Source organism: Macaca thibetana, chromosome 9 (genome assembly GCF_024542745.1).
Source record: "Macaca thibetana thibetana isolate TM-01 chromosome 9, ASM2454274v1, whole genome shotgun sequence".
NCBI lineage: Eukaryota > Metazoa > Chordata > Mammalia > Primates > Cercopithecidae > Macaca > Macaca thibetana.
Genome location: NC_065586.1, coordinates 97638895 through 97654981, shown reverse-complemented (window position 1 = coordinate 97654981; position 16087 = coordinate 97638895). Strand labels below are relative to the sequence as shown.

The 16087-nt window shown below is 56.1% G+C and overlaps 1 protein-coding gene across 10 annotated transcripts in view; it reads left to right on the top strand.

The window, feature by feature from the left end:
* POLL (DNA polymerase lambda) overlaps positions 1-16087 on the top strand; it is a 21263-nt gene extending 5176 nt beyond the window's left edge. For 7 of the 10 annotated variants that reach the window (XM_050804998.1, XM_050804999.1, XM_050805000.1 and 4 more), the window contains 3 exons: positions 230-358; positions 3314-3482; positions 3908-4805. In XM_050804998.1, coding sequence (XP_050660955.1) covers positions 230-358; positions 3314-3482; positions 3908-4272 — 663 coding nt within the window. In that variant the 3' untranslated portion in view covers positions 4273-4805. Of the gene's footprint in view, positions 1-229; positions 359-3313; positions 3483-3907; positions 4806-6303; positions 7389-13565 lie in introns of those variants that run through there. The other 3 variants (XR_007728922.1, XM_050805002.1, XM_050805003.1) reach the window with 3 other exon arrangements.

Here is a 16087-nt window from a genome sequence, read left to right as displayed (position 1 = left end):
AATCACGAATGAGTATTTTAGGATAGTGGCAGGGCTGGATGATGGCATGTTTCCCATGCCCCCTGCCTTTCCCAAGTCCTGCTGAGTACAGACCCAACCACCCCTAGGTTGGTCCTGCCTCTAGCCTTCCCTAGAGCCTGGGGCGATGGAAGCTTCATGTGTGTGCTCACTCATGCCTCTTCATTGGTCCTGGATCCTCACAGCTCCCCATCTGGCTGCTTTTTTCCAGGGCTTCCGAAGTCTGGAAGACATCCGCAGCCAGGCCTCCCTGACAACCCAGCAGGCCATTGGCTTGAAGCATTACAATGACTTCCTGGAACGCATGCCCAGGGAGGAGGCTACAGAGATTGAGCAGACAGTAAGCGGGTGTCCCAGAGCAGTGAGGACAGCCAGGTCCTGCTCTAAGGTCTTGGGTCAAAGTCAAGAACCCCCGACTCCTCAGCTGGGGAGCGCAGCAGGCAGAGGAAACTGGGTCACCAGAGGTTGATCACAGAGCAAGTTGAGACTGAAGCTCCAGGCCCAGAGGTGGGGTGGGTGGCTGTGGTAGGAAAGAACTGTAACACCAGCCCTCTAGATTCTAGTTCTCAGTAGTCAGGCCTATTAGGCTTGGATTTGATTCTAGACTGATTGGTGTTAGGATTGGGTTAATGTTAGGGTTAGATTACAGGTAGATTATATCTGTATTACTTGAGGTTAGGGTGGGTCAGGGCAGAGGTTTTTAATGTTTTATTTTATTTTATCTTATTTTTTATTTCACCAACTTCTTTGAGAACCTGATGAAAACTGTGGACTCTATTCTCCCCAAAATGCACAAATGTGCAAAGGTTTACGTCTTTTTTCAGATGCATGGACCTTCTAAAGCCCACGCAAGGCTGGCTCAGGATTTGGGGTAGAGTTGGTGTAAAAGCACAGCGTCAGTAGGATTTGGTTTGGGGTTGGAAGAAAGCGCCATCAAGATTGAGTTAAGGCCGGGCGCGGTGGCTCAAGCCTGTAATCCCAGCACTTTGGGAGGCCGAGACGGGCGGATCACGAGGTCAGGAGATCGAGACCATCCTGGCTAACACGGTGAAACCCCGTCTCTACTAAAAAATACAAAAAACTAGCCAGGCGAAGTGGCGGGCGCCTGTGGTCCCAGCTACTCGGGAGGCTGAGGCAGGAAAATGGCGTAAACCCGGGAGACGGAGCTTGCAGTGAGCTGAGATCCGGCCACTGCACTCCAGCCTGGGCGACAGAGCCAGACTCAGTCTCAAAAAAAAAAAAAAAAAAAAAAAAAAAAAAGATTGAGTTAAGACCAGGCTCATGCCTTTAATCCCAGCACTTTGGGAGGCCAGGGTGGACAGATCATCTGAGCTCAGGAGTTCGAGACCAGGTTGGCCAACATGGTGAAACCCTGTCTCTATAAAACACAAAAATTTCCAGCCTGGCAAACATGGCGAAACCCCGTCTCTACTAAAAGTACAAAAAAGTTAGCCGGGTGCCGTGGCTCATGCCTATAATCCCAGTTACTTGGGAGGCTGAAGAGGGAGATTTGTGTGAACCTGGGAGGTAGAGGTTGCAGTGAGCCAAGATCACGCCACTGCACTCTAGCCTGGGCAACAGAGCAAGACTCTGTCTTAAAAAAAAAAAAAAAAAAGATTGAGTTTAAAGTTAGGCTTCAATTTTCTTTTTCCTTTTTCTTTTTTTTTGAGACAAAGTCTCGCACTTTTGCCCAGGTTGGAGTGTAGTGGCTCTATCTCGGCTCACTGCAAGCTCTGCCTCCAGGGTTCATGCCATTCTCCTGCGTCAGCCTCTGGAGTAGCTGGGACTGTAGGTGCTCGCTACCACACCCGGCTAATTTTTGTATTTTTGGTAGAGACGGGGTTTCACCGTGTTAGCCAGGGTGGTCTCGATCTCCTGACCTTGTGATCCACTCGCCTCAGCCTCCCAAAGTGCTGGGATTACAGGCGTGAGCCACCGCACCCAGCAGGATTTTCTTAATGTTGGTTGCTTTTAAGTTAAGATTTGTAGTTGTCCAAGAAATAAGATTTGGGTTTGGTTTAGAGTTGGGTTAGCTATTAAGTTCATGTAAAAGCTAGATTAGAGAGACATTGGGCTGCATTTAGGGCTAGATGTGTCATTTGTTCAATGGGCATTAGGATTAGGAGCTGCTTGTAATAGGCAAGGTTTGCTCACTTTGGTCAGGGATTCTGAAAGAGTGGGATCCCATGGAGTCTGGCCCAGTTTGATTGGCCCAGCTTCATTCCAGGCCACAAGGCTATGAGGCCGGTATGAGACGGATGGACAGGCCTCTTTGTCTGCCCATCACCAGGCCTTGGTGCTAGTGATGACACCGTCACTCCGCCATGGTATCCAGGCATGGAGAATGCCTCAGTCAGTCCCCAGCCCATTGGAACAAAAGAGGCTTCCCACCTGGCCTCCTGTGCCCCCATTTAAGGGCTCGAGCCATAGAAGTTTTGATGGGATTACTCACATGGACCTCCTCCTTCCATTCTCTTGGGAGGCTCAAGAAGGGAGTAAGGGGATTAGCAGAGTCCTCCTGTCAGGAGACTTGAGGTGTCCAGGGCCCCAGAATTCTCCATGTCCTGGGGTGGAGGCGGGAGGCCATCTGCATATGAAAGAACCTCAGTGTCTCAGGGGTGGAGGCTAATGAGTTTGTTTTTCCTCAGAGGGACAATCCTTCAGCTGACAGTTGCCATCTCAGCTCCCTCCCCACCAAGAAAGGATGTGGCTCTTGGCTCAGAACTGCCCCCTCTTTGCTTTCTTTCCTCTCCTTTCCCACAGGTGCAGCTGTATTTCTGTACTCCACTTTCTCCCGGGCCTGGGCCTGGCGCATGCTGCCAGCCACCTGCTCAGGCCTCAAGCCCCAGCTCACATATTCCAAACCTTTAGCTCCAAATCAGTAGATATCTGGGGCTACCTAGACCTGACTGAGGGCTTTCAGCAACTGGCCCCTTGTCCTAAGTGGAGTTTCACAGACCTGGGCATGTGGGCTGGGGCAGGGGCAGAGAGAGTCTGTGTCTCCCTACTCTTAAAGAGCTCCACGGGGCAAGCTCAGTGCCCACTCTGACAAGCAGAGCTGGCACCTTCTCCCATCTCTTCTCAGGCTTGCCTCTTGCACAGTGAGCTTTTTCTTCTCTCCTGTCCTAGTGAAGGGAAAGAACAGCAGCTCCCCACGGTGGATTCCCGCAGGCTTGCAGCAGGCATTGGGGAATGGGCATAAGCTGAGGGTGTGGGCCCGAGTCCGGGAAGGCCCTTGTGCTGCTGTGGGAGAGGAGCTCCCCACGGCCCCTCATCTGTCACTGCTCTCTCCCAGGTCCAGAAAGCAGCCCAGGCCTTTAACTCTGGGCTGCTATGTGTGGCATGTGGTTCATACCGACGGGGAAAGGCAACCTGTGGTGATGTCGACGTGCTCATCACTCACCCAGATGGCCGGTCCCACCGGGGTATCTTCAGCCGCCTCCTTGACAGCCTTCGGCAGCAAGGTATGAGCTCCATCTCTGGGTGAGCAGGTTGACAGAGGGCAGCACAGGGCTGGGGGCCCCTGAGGGAGAACCTTAGAAGTTCCAGTCCCGAGGCAGGAAGCAGAGGAACAGTGCTTTGCCAGCATCCCATCTCTATCGGGGCTGGAATCCTCTCCAGGGAGAGATGAAGCAGCCCTGCCACACCTATGTGGAGGTGCTCAGTGAACCCTGCAGGCCGAGTATCTCATCTGATCTTTCTGTGACACTATGGGGGAGATGGGAATTACTATCCATGTTTTACAGAAAAGGAGAAGGGCCCAGAGAGGGTAGTGTCACCCAGCTAATACCTGGGCAAGCCCCAGCTTAGAGATCAGGAGAGACCTGAGAGTATGGGATAGCCCAGGCCTGGCTCCCTGCCCTCCCAGCAGTCCCCTCTATTGGGCCAGGGTTCCTCACAGATGACTTGGTGAGCCAAGAGGAGAATGGTCAGCAACAGAAGTACTTGGGGGTGTGCCGGCTCCCAGGGCCAGGGTGGCGACACCGGCGCCTGGACATCATCGTGGTGCCCTACAGCGAGTTTGCCTGTGCCCTGCTCTACTTTACCGGCTCTGCACACTTCAACCGCTCCATGCGAGCCCTGGCCAAGACCAAGGGCATGAGTCTGTCAGAACATGCCCTCAGCACTGCTGTGGTCCGGAACACCCATGGCTGCAAGATGGGGCCTGGCCGAGTGCTGCCCACTCCCACTGAGAAGGATGTCTTCAGGCTCTTAGGCCTCCCCTACCGAGAACCTGCTGAGCGGGACTGGTGACCCATGGCTGGGGGTGCGGAGGAGAGCTGAGTTGGACTGGCTACCCCTCCTGGCCACCCAGTGGAGTACTCCCTCCAGCCTCAGCTGGCCAAACCTTGCTGCTCCAACCACCAGCTTCCTCAGCGAGCTGGGCCCAGGGCTCTGGGCCTGAAGCGAGAGCCAGCATGGCTCCCGGTGTCTACCCAGTCCTCTCCCAGACAGGAGCAGGCTGCCTCGAGGAATTTTGCAAGTGGCCCCTTATCCCATTTTAAGCAGGAGCAGGTGGCTGATTTGAAACCCCAGGCATCCCCCTTCCCTGCTGTGAGAAAGGCTGAGCTGCTGGGTGGGGACAGAAGCTGCCGGGGAGAGGGAAGCAGCTGTGCTGTCAACATCGTCCAAGACCCTCTGGGGTAGGAGAACAGCCATTCCACACGTGTTCCCTCTACCCATGCTGCTTCCTGGGCAGCTGGTGGTGCTGGGAATGGGGTGCCCCAGCCTCGGTGAGGACAGTGTTGGAAGGCCCGGGGGCCCAGTAAAGTGCATCTGACATTGAACCTGCCTGGTGTCTGAACTGCTGCAGCTTCTACCTACCTTCTTCCACCCAGGCAGGGATGACGGAGATGGGAACTGAAAAGAGGAGCCCAGAAAGGCTGTATTAACTGCCCTCTAGACAGGACTGGCGTGAGTCAGCTCCTAAACTCACAGCAAGAATAGCAGTGGTTGTGACCAGGGAGAATCATGGAGTCAGGCACCTGGAGCTCCTATCTAGCCATCACCAACTTCTGCAGGCCCTGCCTTAGACCAGGCTATCAGGGACATAAGCAAAAGTGGCAAGACTCAGGAAACCATTAGGAACAACTAAATAGTGACCTGTGTACACAGGGATGGGCGGCCAGGGAAGGCTTCCCGGAGGAGGAGAGAGGCAGACTGGCAGGGAAATTGCCTCTGAGAGGAGTCAGCAGGCTCTGTTGGGGGACAATTAAGGACCAGCTTTAGAGAGGACACTGTGTGCTGGGAGTCAGGAGCAGGCTGGGCTGGTAGAGGACTGGAAGCAGAGCTTGGTTTGATAGAGCAGACGAGAGCAGGTCCCGCTGGGGAGTGCAGGATGGCTTCCTGAGGCTGTTTCGCAGGGCAGGGAGACTTGGTGGGGGAGTGGGGGCATGGAAGGAGATTCAGGCAGCCCAGGTATGAGGAGGAGCGGGCACAGAGTCAGAAGGAGACTGTATTGGAGGAGGAGCGAGGAGCCTGGAGAGGCCCTGTGCTGGGGTTTGGGTGGTGACGCGTGAGGGCAGCTTTGGCTCCAGAGGGGGAATCCCACCTTGAGTGTGCTGGGTGGGCGACATGCCTGTTGGTAACTTGCAGAGTCGCGGAGCCAGCCTTTGTCTGCCTGGTCTCGATCATAGGATCCTAGCAGCCTGGGAGTAGGCCCCCCAACTCAAGCTCACACCCCTGACATGTAAGTCAGGGAGTCTTCCCATCACTGATCATACTGGGAAAGGAATCAGAAGCCCACAGGACCTGGAGGGCCCTTTCACAGCTCAGCACCAACCCGAGAGATGGCCAGTCAAAAGCCCAGAAGCCTTCTGGAGGGGCGAGCCTCTCCCCCAAGAACGTTTACTCCCAGAGACACATGGCTGCCAAGAGCCACAGTGGGCCTGGGTAGACAGGAGAGGGACTGGGGAAAGCCTGAGCCCCCGGGTGTGAAGGCTACTTTTGGTCCCTCTCTGGACTGGTCCCTCAGTGCCTGCTGCTGTCCCCAGCAAGAGTTGGAGTCAGCAGAAGTCCAAAGACGCGTGTCTGGGTCCAAATGTGGAAGTTGCTTCTCTCCTTTTGCCCCAGCCTGCTCCAGGCCCAAGGAACAGGACCTCCAGGGCCAGGGGTGGAGGGAACCAATGTGCAGCAGGCCATAGAGTAGCTCACCCAAGTTCTTTTCCTACACAGAGGGAGGTCCCGGGACTGCAGGGAGGGATACTGCTTGCTTCTTTGTGTGAAATCAGGGTCTGACCTCCATTCTTGACATCCCTGCCCATCTGCCTTAACTCCTTCCCCCAGGAGACTCAGAATTCAGAGACTGCCTGGAAACCATGCAGACTCCTGGTCCTACCTCCTGGCCAGGGCAACACAAAGTCGTGGGATAAAGAGGGAGCATGCCCCACCTCCAGCAACCCATCTGGGTGACCCTTTGGCTGCCCAGTCTGACACAGAAGCCCAGGAGAACAGCCACTGAGGCAGAGGAGCTGATGGAGGGATTTCTGAGTCTTGAGAAAGGCTTCCCAGTTTGGGGGTGAAATGAGGTTCTCTGAGTCCAAGTAAGCAAGAAATGTGAGTATTGGGGGTTCCAAGGCCCTTTAGCGCTGAACCTGGTTCTTGAGCAGGCTTTCAGCCCAGTCTCCCATCCTGCCAGACAGGGAGACTCCATTGCAGGGCCCTGGTGGGAACTCGGGTTCTGTCCAGCAACTGAGCACCCCACACACCTACCACCCAGTCACCACCTGGCCTGGAGTAGGTGGAGAGAGACCCCACAAGCCTGCTCCCTGCTCTAGCCCAGTTCTTCATCACTCTGTCCCTGAGCCAGGGTTGTCCTTGGACGAGCCAGGGTTGTCCTTGGACAGGCCACATGTGGCAGGCAGAATAATGGTCCACTGAAGATGTCCATGTCTTAATCCCTGGAACCTGTGAATATGTCACCTTAGTTGGCTGGAGGGACTCTGTAGATGTGATGAAGCTTAAGCATTTTGAGATGAGGTGATTATGCTGGGGAATCCTGTGGGCCCAATGTAAACATGAGTTCTTAAGAGCAACAGTCATGGCCAGGTGCGGTGGCTCAGGCCTGTAATCCCAACACTTTGAGAGGCCAAGGCGGGCGGATCACTTGAGCCCCGGAGTTTGAGGCCAGCCTAGCCAACATGGCAAAACCCCGTCTCTACAAAAAAAAAAATACAAAAGTTAGCGAGGCGTGGCCAGACATGGTGGTGCCTATAATCCCAGCTACTTGGGAGGCTGAGGTGGGAGGATCACCTGAGCCTGGGAGGCAGAGGTTGCAGAGGTTCCAGTGACCTGAGATTACACCACTGCACTCCAGCCTGAGCTATAACAGAGTGAGACCCTGTCTCAAAAAAAAAAAAAAAAAAAAAAAAAAAAAAAAAAAAAAACTACAATCAGAGAGACTTGATGAGGAAAGGTCAGAGAGATGCAAAGTTTCTGGCTTTGAAGATGGGGAAAGATCTCCAGCAGAGTGTGAGCAACCTCTAGGAGTCAGAGAAGGCAGGGAACAGCTTCTACTCTAGAGCCTGCAGAAGGATGGCAGCCCTGCTGATGCCTGGCCTTATCTCAGGGAGGCCTGTTGGATTTTGAGCTGGTGGAACTGTGAGATAATGACTTTGTTGTTTAAGCCAGTAAGTTGGTGTAATTTGTTAATGTGACTGCAGAAACCCAATAGACTGTGTGTTGGGCTCTCCCTGTGCAAAGGCAGAGGGACAGCAAGTGTGAGCAAGCCCTGCTGTGAGGTAGAGGGCATCCTCTGAAGTGTGTGGGGAAAGGGGAGCCTCACATGAGCCCAGGGCCACCACATGTTCAGTCTGAGCCTCCCTAATTTCAGTTTCTTCCTGACACTTTGTGCAAGATGCAAGTCCCCCGTGGGCTGCTCTGCTCACTCCGACTGAGCTCGGAGCTTCATCTTTTCCCAGGGCCTGGGGTGGCGACCTCAGTCTTGACCTTAGACCTACACTAAAAGGAGCAAGACAGGCCCTGTCCTGGGTTCCAGCTGCTCACAGCGCAGGTGTGGGCACCAGAAAGGGAAACAAGACAGGCCCCGGCCTTTCCTCCTGGGTTCTGGCTGCTCACAAGGCAGGTGTGAGCATGGGGCAGGGGCTTCCCAGGCAGCACCTGGAGTGGGCACAAGGTGGGCAAGTCCAGCTGTGTCCCATCCTACAGTTCCAATGGCTGGGAAAGGCAAACCCAGGCCCATTGTCTTGCTTCTCCAGGAGAATCATGGAATTACTCTCCCTTTAAATGGAACAGGATGCCTCTTGCCAGGATGGAGGACTGGCTTGGAGAAGACTTAGGCACCCCAAACAGGGGCGCCCCTTTCCAGGCCCTCCCCTGTTATCTGAGGGAGCGGCCTCCCATGCAAGTTACAGATGTTGGGGCACCTGCTGCTGCTGGGCTTACAGGCCTTGATGGGCTCAGCCACAGGCGCCTTTGGCCCTATGTCTGCTCTGCCCTTAGTTTTCCAGAACCCTTGGTTCTGGAAGGGCAGTACTGCTTCTGAGCTCTGGAACTGGGGAGTCCTCAGGGATGAAGCCCCCAACTGGCCTGAGGCTCTGGGCCAGGTCTCAGCCTCATCATCCTACTGGGGTGTCTCGGCAAGACCTGGTCCCCACACTGCAGGGAACGTCCCTGAAGAAGGCCCCAGGCCTGGAGATGAAGAGAGGTCCCAGGGGCTGAGGGGCCATGGGTAGGGCCCCGAGGTTGCCCCTGGAGGACAGTACAGACGCCAGGGAAGGCAGGCCACTGCCCGTTGCTTGAGTGGAGCCTCTTAGCAATGGTGACACCTTTGCCCTGCTGGACTCAGCCTGGCCCTGATGGAGCAGGCCCAGAGCCCCAGACACAGTGCACCTCCCCCCGACCCCTTGCTCCGGTTCCCTCAGCTCGGTTGTTGTGTGTGTAGTGCCCATGCATATGTGTGTTCATGTTCCACTGCAGGGGGATGTGTGTGCCTAACACACATTCCTGGACCCTGCGTCTGTGCTGCGTGTTCATGATTTAGTCTCTGCGTGTGTGTGTGTGCTCAACCCTGGGCACGTGTCCACATGGCCCTGTCTGTTTAGGTCTCAGTGGAGGCCCTGTGTTATTAAGGGCTCAGGCAGGGTGTTGGGTAGGAGGAGGTGGGAGTCCCTGGAAGTCCCCAGTGGTGCTGGAGTCCCTGCTGCAGGTGGAGCCCTGGCTGGGCCCTGGACCCTGTGTCCTCATGTCCATGGAGGAGGCCGCAGGGTGGGCCGCCTGCGTCAGCCTTGAGCGGCCATCAATAGCGTGCGGTTAATTAATTTGATGGGAACAGCAGGGACCGCCGTTTGCATTTAGTGAAGTTCCAGGAACTTCCAACCTCATCTTCATAATTGGCCTCATAAATTGTAAGAAAGAGAGAGATCAGCAAAGCGGGAGGGAGGAGGGGCTGCCCGTCCGTCCTTATTTAATTTTATTGCTGAAATTCATCTTTTTAGCCTCCTCCGCCGGAATCGGCTCTCCCTGCCGGATTTGCCTAATCATGATAAATTAATATTCATTTCCCCGCCTCTTACCCAGCTCCCGCGCTTGGATGGAGTTGGGGAGGGTCTCCTTCCAGCCCCTCAGCTGGGCCTTGGTGGGAGCGTGGGGGAATGAGCTCGTGTGCGGAACTGAAAGTGACACCTAGGGAGGGTAGAAGGGGCCCGGGAGAAAGATGGGGAGTGAAGCAGGTGGGGCTGGATGATTAGGACTCTCAGAGGGCCTAGGATGCTGAGGTCAATGCCCCCTGCCCAGCTAGGGCCAGGTGGGAGGGGCAGGAAGAGCCTGAGAAGGCCCTTTTGGAGATGCAGAAGCCGAGGTCAGGACTGACAAGATGGATCTGGGAGAGGAGCCTGGAAACCAGCTTGAATGGAGAGGTAGGAGAAGGGTTGTTGCCCACCCAACATGGACTTTGCCCCACCCCACCCCCAAGTAGATCCAGCCCACCTTGCCCTGTGCAGACTCCATAATGGACCCATCATGGTCTTTGGAGCCTCAGAGGCACTGTGGTCTCTGACTACAGAAGCAGCCTCTCCACCTGCCCACAACTCAGCTCAGTGGGGGAGCTGGCTGCCTTATGCTGGGCATCTTTGCTGTGCTGTGTGGCTGTCACCGATACTGCTGTCCCTAGCAAGGCCCTATGGGAGGTGGGGATGGGGGTGCTGCTGGAGGGCAATGCAGTCCTGCTCTTCCATGGTCAGTGGGGCCCCCAGTCAAGGGATCTGAACTCCCCATCCCCTGTGTTACAATTAGTATTTATTTGGGACCTGGGAGGAATTTTAGATGCCGTGCAGCCCCCTTGCCCCATTTATAAAAGAGGAAACTGAGGCCCAGAGATGGGATATGCCCTGGTTCAAGGTCTCTCAGAGGTCAGGAGGGCTGGATCCACTCCAGGCATTCTTCCACCCCACCCCGGAGGCTGAGTGTGGTGGGCAGGATTCAAAGGATCACCCCCAGTTATCATTGCCTTTGGATTATCTCTCTTTTGAGTGTGGGTACGAGTGTGATGAGGTGTCACTCATGTGGTCATGTCACATTATATGGCAAAAGGACCTAGCTTAATCACATGAAATCTTTAAAAGCAAAGAGCTTTCTCTGGCTGGTAGCAGAAGGGAAGTCAGGGAGATTTGAAGCATGAGAAGGGTCAGAGAGGGTCCTTAAAAAGCAGCCCCGGCTGACAGCCAGCAGGGAAATAGTCCTATAGCCACAAGGAACTGAATTCCACCAGCAACAAGAATGCACGTGGATGCAGCCTCTCCCAGAGCCATCAGCAAAGAGCCCAGGCTGGCAACACCTGGATTTCAGCTTTGTGGGACCCTAAGCAGAGAACCGAGCTGAGCCTGCTCAGACTGCTGACCTACAGCACTGTGAGATCATAAGTGGGTGTTGGTTTAAGGGGCAGAGTTTGTGATAATCTGTTATGCAGCAGTAGGAAACAGACTCACAGGGCCTAGCGGAAGGGAGTCTTGGAAGCTCCTAGGAGGTGGGCAGGGGATGAAGTTGGGAGAGGGCTGGGTGCTCTATCCTAATGCTATCCCTGCGCTATACTCCCACATGGCAGTAACTGACTGGACCGGAAGTCCTCACCATTCCCTACTGCTGTACCTGGGACCGAACCCTGTAAGCATTTACATTTGTGACTCTTGCCCAGGTGGAGTCTGGGCCCCTGCGTGGTGAGCAGCAGTGAGCTTCCCTCTCACAGGAGTGGGTTCTTGACAAGAGGAGTTTCTGTGGCATTGGCTCAGGCAGAACCTTCTAGGTTATGGGCACTCCAGACAGGCTGATCTGATGCCCTTTCAAACCAGAGTTCCCTTCCTCCTCCCAAACCAGAGTTTTTCAAATGTATGTATTCGTGGTGCCTGGATTGGCGCCAGTAAAAGATGTTTTTGTTTTTGTTTGTTTGTTTGTTTTTGAGACGGAGTTTCGCTCTCGTTGCCCAGGCTGGAGTGCAATGGCACGATCTCAGCTCACTGCAACCTCCATCTCCCGGGTTCAAGCGATTCTCCTGCCTCAGCCTCCTGAGTAGCTAGGATTACAGGTGCATGCTACCCCTCCCAGCTAATTTTTGTATTTTAGTAGAGACAGGGTTTCACCATGTTGGTTAGGCTGGTCTCGAACTCCTGACTTCATGATCCACCCGCCTCGGCCTCCCAAAGTGCTGGGATTACAGGCATGAGCCACTGTGACCGGCCAAAGATGTTTTTGATTGCTACTAGATAGAAGGCAACAGCTTCTATGGAGGTTGGAGAAGACCGAGGCACATTTTGCAGGTTATGAAAGCAGCCTCCAGTGAGGAGACCCGAGTTAGCTGTACACTATTTCTGGTTTGTTTCAGCAGAGTTTCACCATCATTTATTGACTCCTGAGCCTGGCCAGTCCACCCTTAACCCATTCTGCACATGGATTATATCATGTAGGCTTCCCAACAGCTCTCTGGTAGTTGTATTATCCCCATTTTGCAGATGAGGAAAGTGAGGTCCAGAGAGGTTTATTTACTAGTCCTAAGTCACACACCATATGAGGAACAGAGCTGGGTTTCAGCTCAGATCTGTGTGACCCTGGAAGCCCAGCTGGTTTCCCTGGCTCCTCTCTGGGAGTGGTTCGAGCCCAGATCTAACTGGGCTTTCTGTCCTAACCTCTTTCCCTCCTTCCCCCTTATCTGAAGCAAGGAGCCTGAGCGTTTTAGTCTGTGGAGGGTTCCCTTGCTGATGTTGAAGGACACAGTCCCCGGTCCTGAAACCTAGGGTTTGGAATCAGCAGTTGCCCGCTTGCCCTGAGGTGGGGTCTCCTGACCCCTCCACCTCCATTTGGGAATTAGTGGTGTCCGAGGCTCCAATGCCTGAGCACTCCTGAGCTCCAGCCCTGCTGGAGGCGGGTGTCTGGGCTCTGTAGCTCAGAGACATCCCTACGTGCCCACCCTGTCCCCCATGGCCCCAGCGGGCCTGCACACACCTGACCCTTTCCCCTCAGCCCTTGGCCTCGTGTCCCTGCACACACCAGGCCCGGCCCCAGAGCCCACACATGCATCACTTGTCCCCATGCCAACTCCACCACAGGGCCTGATGGGGGCCTCACCTGGCCTGAGACGTCCCCTCCCCACAGCTCCAGGCGTCTGCTGAGGAATCCTCCCTCATCATCCTGGCCTGGAACCCAGCATTGTGTGGAGCCCTTTGGGGCCAGTTTGAGCAGAGCCTCTGGTCGAGCTACCCTCCCTGCCTGCCAGCCAGACAGCATCTTGCAAGGGGATCACCCCCCACCCCCCGCCTGTTCCCCTTCCTCCCGAGCTGCCTAAAGGGGAGGGAGCCCAGGACCCTCGGGCGTGGCACCACAGGAGAACCCAGAGGCCACGCTCTTCCTTTTCCTGCCGGCAACAGTCCTGAGCGCCAGCTTCCCACCTCAGAGCCTCTGAGAACCAGGGTCCACCCACCTGAGGGCCTCCTTGACCCTCCCTTACCCCGTGCCCATGGGAGCTGCAGGACCACCAAGCGGAGGGGCGGTCTGCAAGGAGATGCCCCCTCCCTACCTCCCTGCGAAGAGTAAATTCGGGCTGCAGATGCCCCTCGGGCTCCACAGGGAGGAGCCTCACTCGCCACTCCAGCTTCAGGCTCTGCCTTTCTGATCCTAACACTCTCTACCCTCTGGGAATAAACGGGCCTCTGGGATCCGAATGGGAGCGGCCGCCCAGAAACGGGGATGGCGGGATGGGGAGTGCTTCGAGGGGCGTCCTCAGGGACGGGTGCGGGGCCTGCCGGGCTGCGGGGCCGCGCTGGGGGCCGCGCTGGGGGCCGCGTTGGGGGGCGGATATTGGAAGCCACTGGCGCGCTTCCCGGAAGCCGCCAGCAGAGGGCGCGCGAGGACCGGCGAAGAGGCCCGGCCGCGCGGGAAGGCCCGGGTGGGGTGTAGTTAAGGGTGCGGTGGGTGCGGGGCAGGAGACCCGCGGCCGGGCTTCTCTCCGATCTCGGGCGTGGGAGTGGAGTGGGGTGGAGTGGGGTGGGGCGGAAGGGTCCCTACTGCGCTGCTGCAGCGCGAGCCCCCGCTCTTCTCTGCAGGAGGCGGCCCGATGCCTGTGGGCCTGGCGTGCCCTTCGAGGGGGATAGAGCCTCCCCGTCACCCCGCCGGGAGCTGAGACCGCGGATCTGGGACTGGTGATTTTGGTGCTGAATGCAGTGGGACCCCCTTCCCCACACTCAACCCTGGTCAGGACTCAGTTTCCCCCTGGGTGTGTTCTGTCCTTGATCCTGGATGTTCTAAACTGGGAGACCAGGTGGGGTGAGAACACCGAGTGGGCGGGAACCAGCACCTCCCCAGGTCCCCACCCCATCCCTCTTTCCCCGCCCACCTTGAACGCAGAGCCTGAGAGAAGAAAGAGATGGGGAGAGGAGAAAGGCGTGAGAGACGGAGGGAGGGGCTGCCTGGAGCAGCGTGGGGAAGTTGAGAAGGTTCATGGAGGAGGGCCGGGATGCGTGGAGACGAAGGCGGGCCCACCTCCCCGGGGGAAGCTCTTCCGAGACTGTTGCTGTCTTCCGAGACTGTTGTCTGTGCCTCCTCCCGGGCTGAGCTGGGGGCTGAGCTCTGGACTGCATCCCAGGGACCATCGCTCCGCCTGTAGCCCACCTCCAGCCGCCGTGATTTATGGCTGGGCCAGGCCCGTCGACCTTGGACGGATAACTAATGACGGGTCAATAACGCTACAGAAAAAGTGAACTGGTGAAGGGAGGAGGGATGAGGCCCATTAGCCGGCCCATCCCCTGCCTGCCGGATCTCCCCTCTCATCCTGGTGCCTTTCACTGTAGCCCCCTTGCTGGGGGCTTCCCAAGGGCCTCCTGACAGGTCTGAGAGGTGATGGTTAACACCGCTGCAATGGGGGTGGGGGTTGGGATAGAGGCGGGACCAGAACACATTGGAGAGACCCAAAATGGGTCACAGGAAGGTGAAGGAAACAGGTGGGGGTGGTGGGGGTTCCCGGGAACACACCCCTTTTCCATTCTCATATTGGGAAGCCAGCGTTGAGTGAAGGGGGAGGGAGCAGTCCCTGCCCGTGGAAGGCGGGGTAGTCTTGCAGGGGAACCCTGGTGCCCTCCACCCCCTCCACCGGGCTCCCTCCCCAGGCCCCTCTCTCTGGTGTCCTCTGCCTCCTTCCACCCCAAGCTACCTGAGGTCAGAGTGTTACTGTAGTCTTTGGGGGCCATCTCATTTCTGTGCCTGCTTATATGTGGGTTGTACAAGGCACTGGCTGGGGTCTCAGTTCCTGTACCATCTGGTTTCTACTGGGAGTGGACCACAGCCTCCTCCTCTCAGGAGTGCCCGCCTCCCTCCCCCTGTTTAAGGTCACCTGGGTCATCCCCTGGGCCCCTCATCCACTTTCAACACCGCTGGGAACCCAGAATTGGGAGTAGGGAAGCAGCCTTCTCAAAACCTGCCTCGATTTACTCTGCCTCGGTGTCAGCAGCCAGGTGCCAGTTTGAAAGCCTTTCTGTCTGCCGTCCCCATTTTGCAGATGAAGTTCGAGCTGAGAGAAGCCATCAGCAGAGGGAGGAGCTGAGACTAGAATTCAGTCATAGCCTCTCCCCGTCCCAACCTCCCCGGGGTCCTGGGCTTCTCCCACTTTCTGCTCCTCCTTAACTCCGGCCCAACTCTGCCTGCAAAGGAGACCCCCAATGAGAGGGCCACTGAGGCAAGGGCATTCCACCCCCAGGTTAGACACAGGGTAACAGAAAAGTCTTGGAGGAAGTGTGGGGCCGTGACAGTGGGATAGGGGAGATATTCGGTCCTGCAGGTTCCCATCATGGTGGGGACAATGGAAGCCCTGTGAGTATGTATGTGGATTTGTATGTGCACATGTATTCATGAATACAGTTATTCATTCAACAAACAGGTACTGAGTGGCTACCATGTGTCAGGACCTGGGAATGTAGGGGCAACACTGGGAGCTCCCAAGTGCTGTATTCTAGCAAGGAGCGCGCACAGGATAGGTATGTCTGAGGCTCGTGGTGGGGTGTGGACTCACTGCAGAATAGAAGTGGACCTGGGCACTGGCAGATGCGATGCAGCAATTCTCACTTTGCAGATGGAGACATAGAATCTTCCCCGTCTCCTCAACCCGCATTCCACTTCCAGCCTCTCACGTACCCGCCGTCCCAAACCAAACTCACCAGCTCCTCTCCCAAACCTGCTCCTGCTGGCCTGTCTTACTAGCTCTGGAAACCTCAGGATCCAGGACGGGCAACATAATCTTCAAGGCCTGGTGCAAAATGAAAACACGGAGCTTCTTAATAAAAAAGCGGAATTTCAAGACAGAGACAGCAGAATGTACAATCAGGCATGGAGCTTGTGTAAGTGCAGGGCCCTGTTAAGTCAGCCTGCCTGGTGCCTCCCAGCTGCTTACTCTCCCCTTCATTGACTTCCTGATCCTTTCCTTTCCTTTCTATGTCTTAGGCTAGCCCAGGCCTCATAGGTCTCTCAGGTGGGCCAGCTCCACCCTCCTGGATTGCCTCCTGGCTTCCAGCCTCCCAGTCCCAGTCTGTCTGAGAAGTCTCATTCCCACCACACTCACCCAGTGCCATTCACCTGG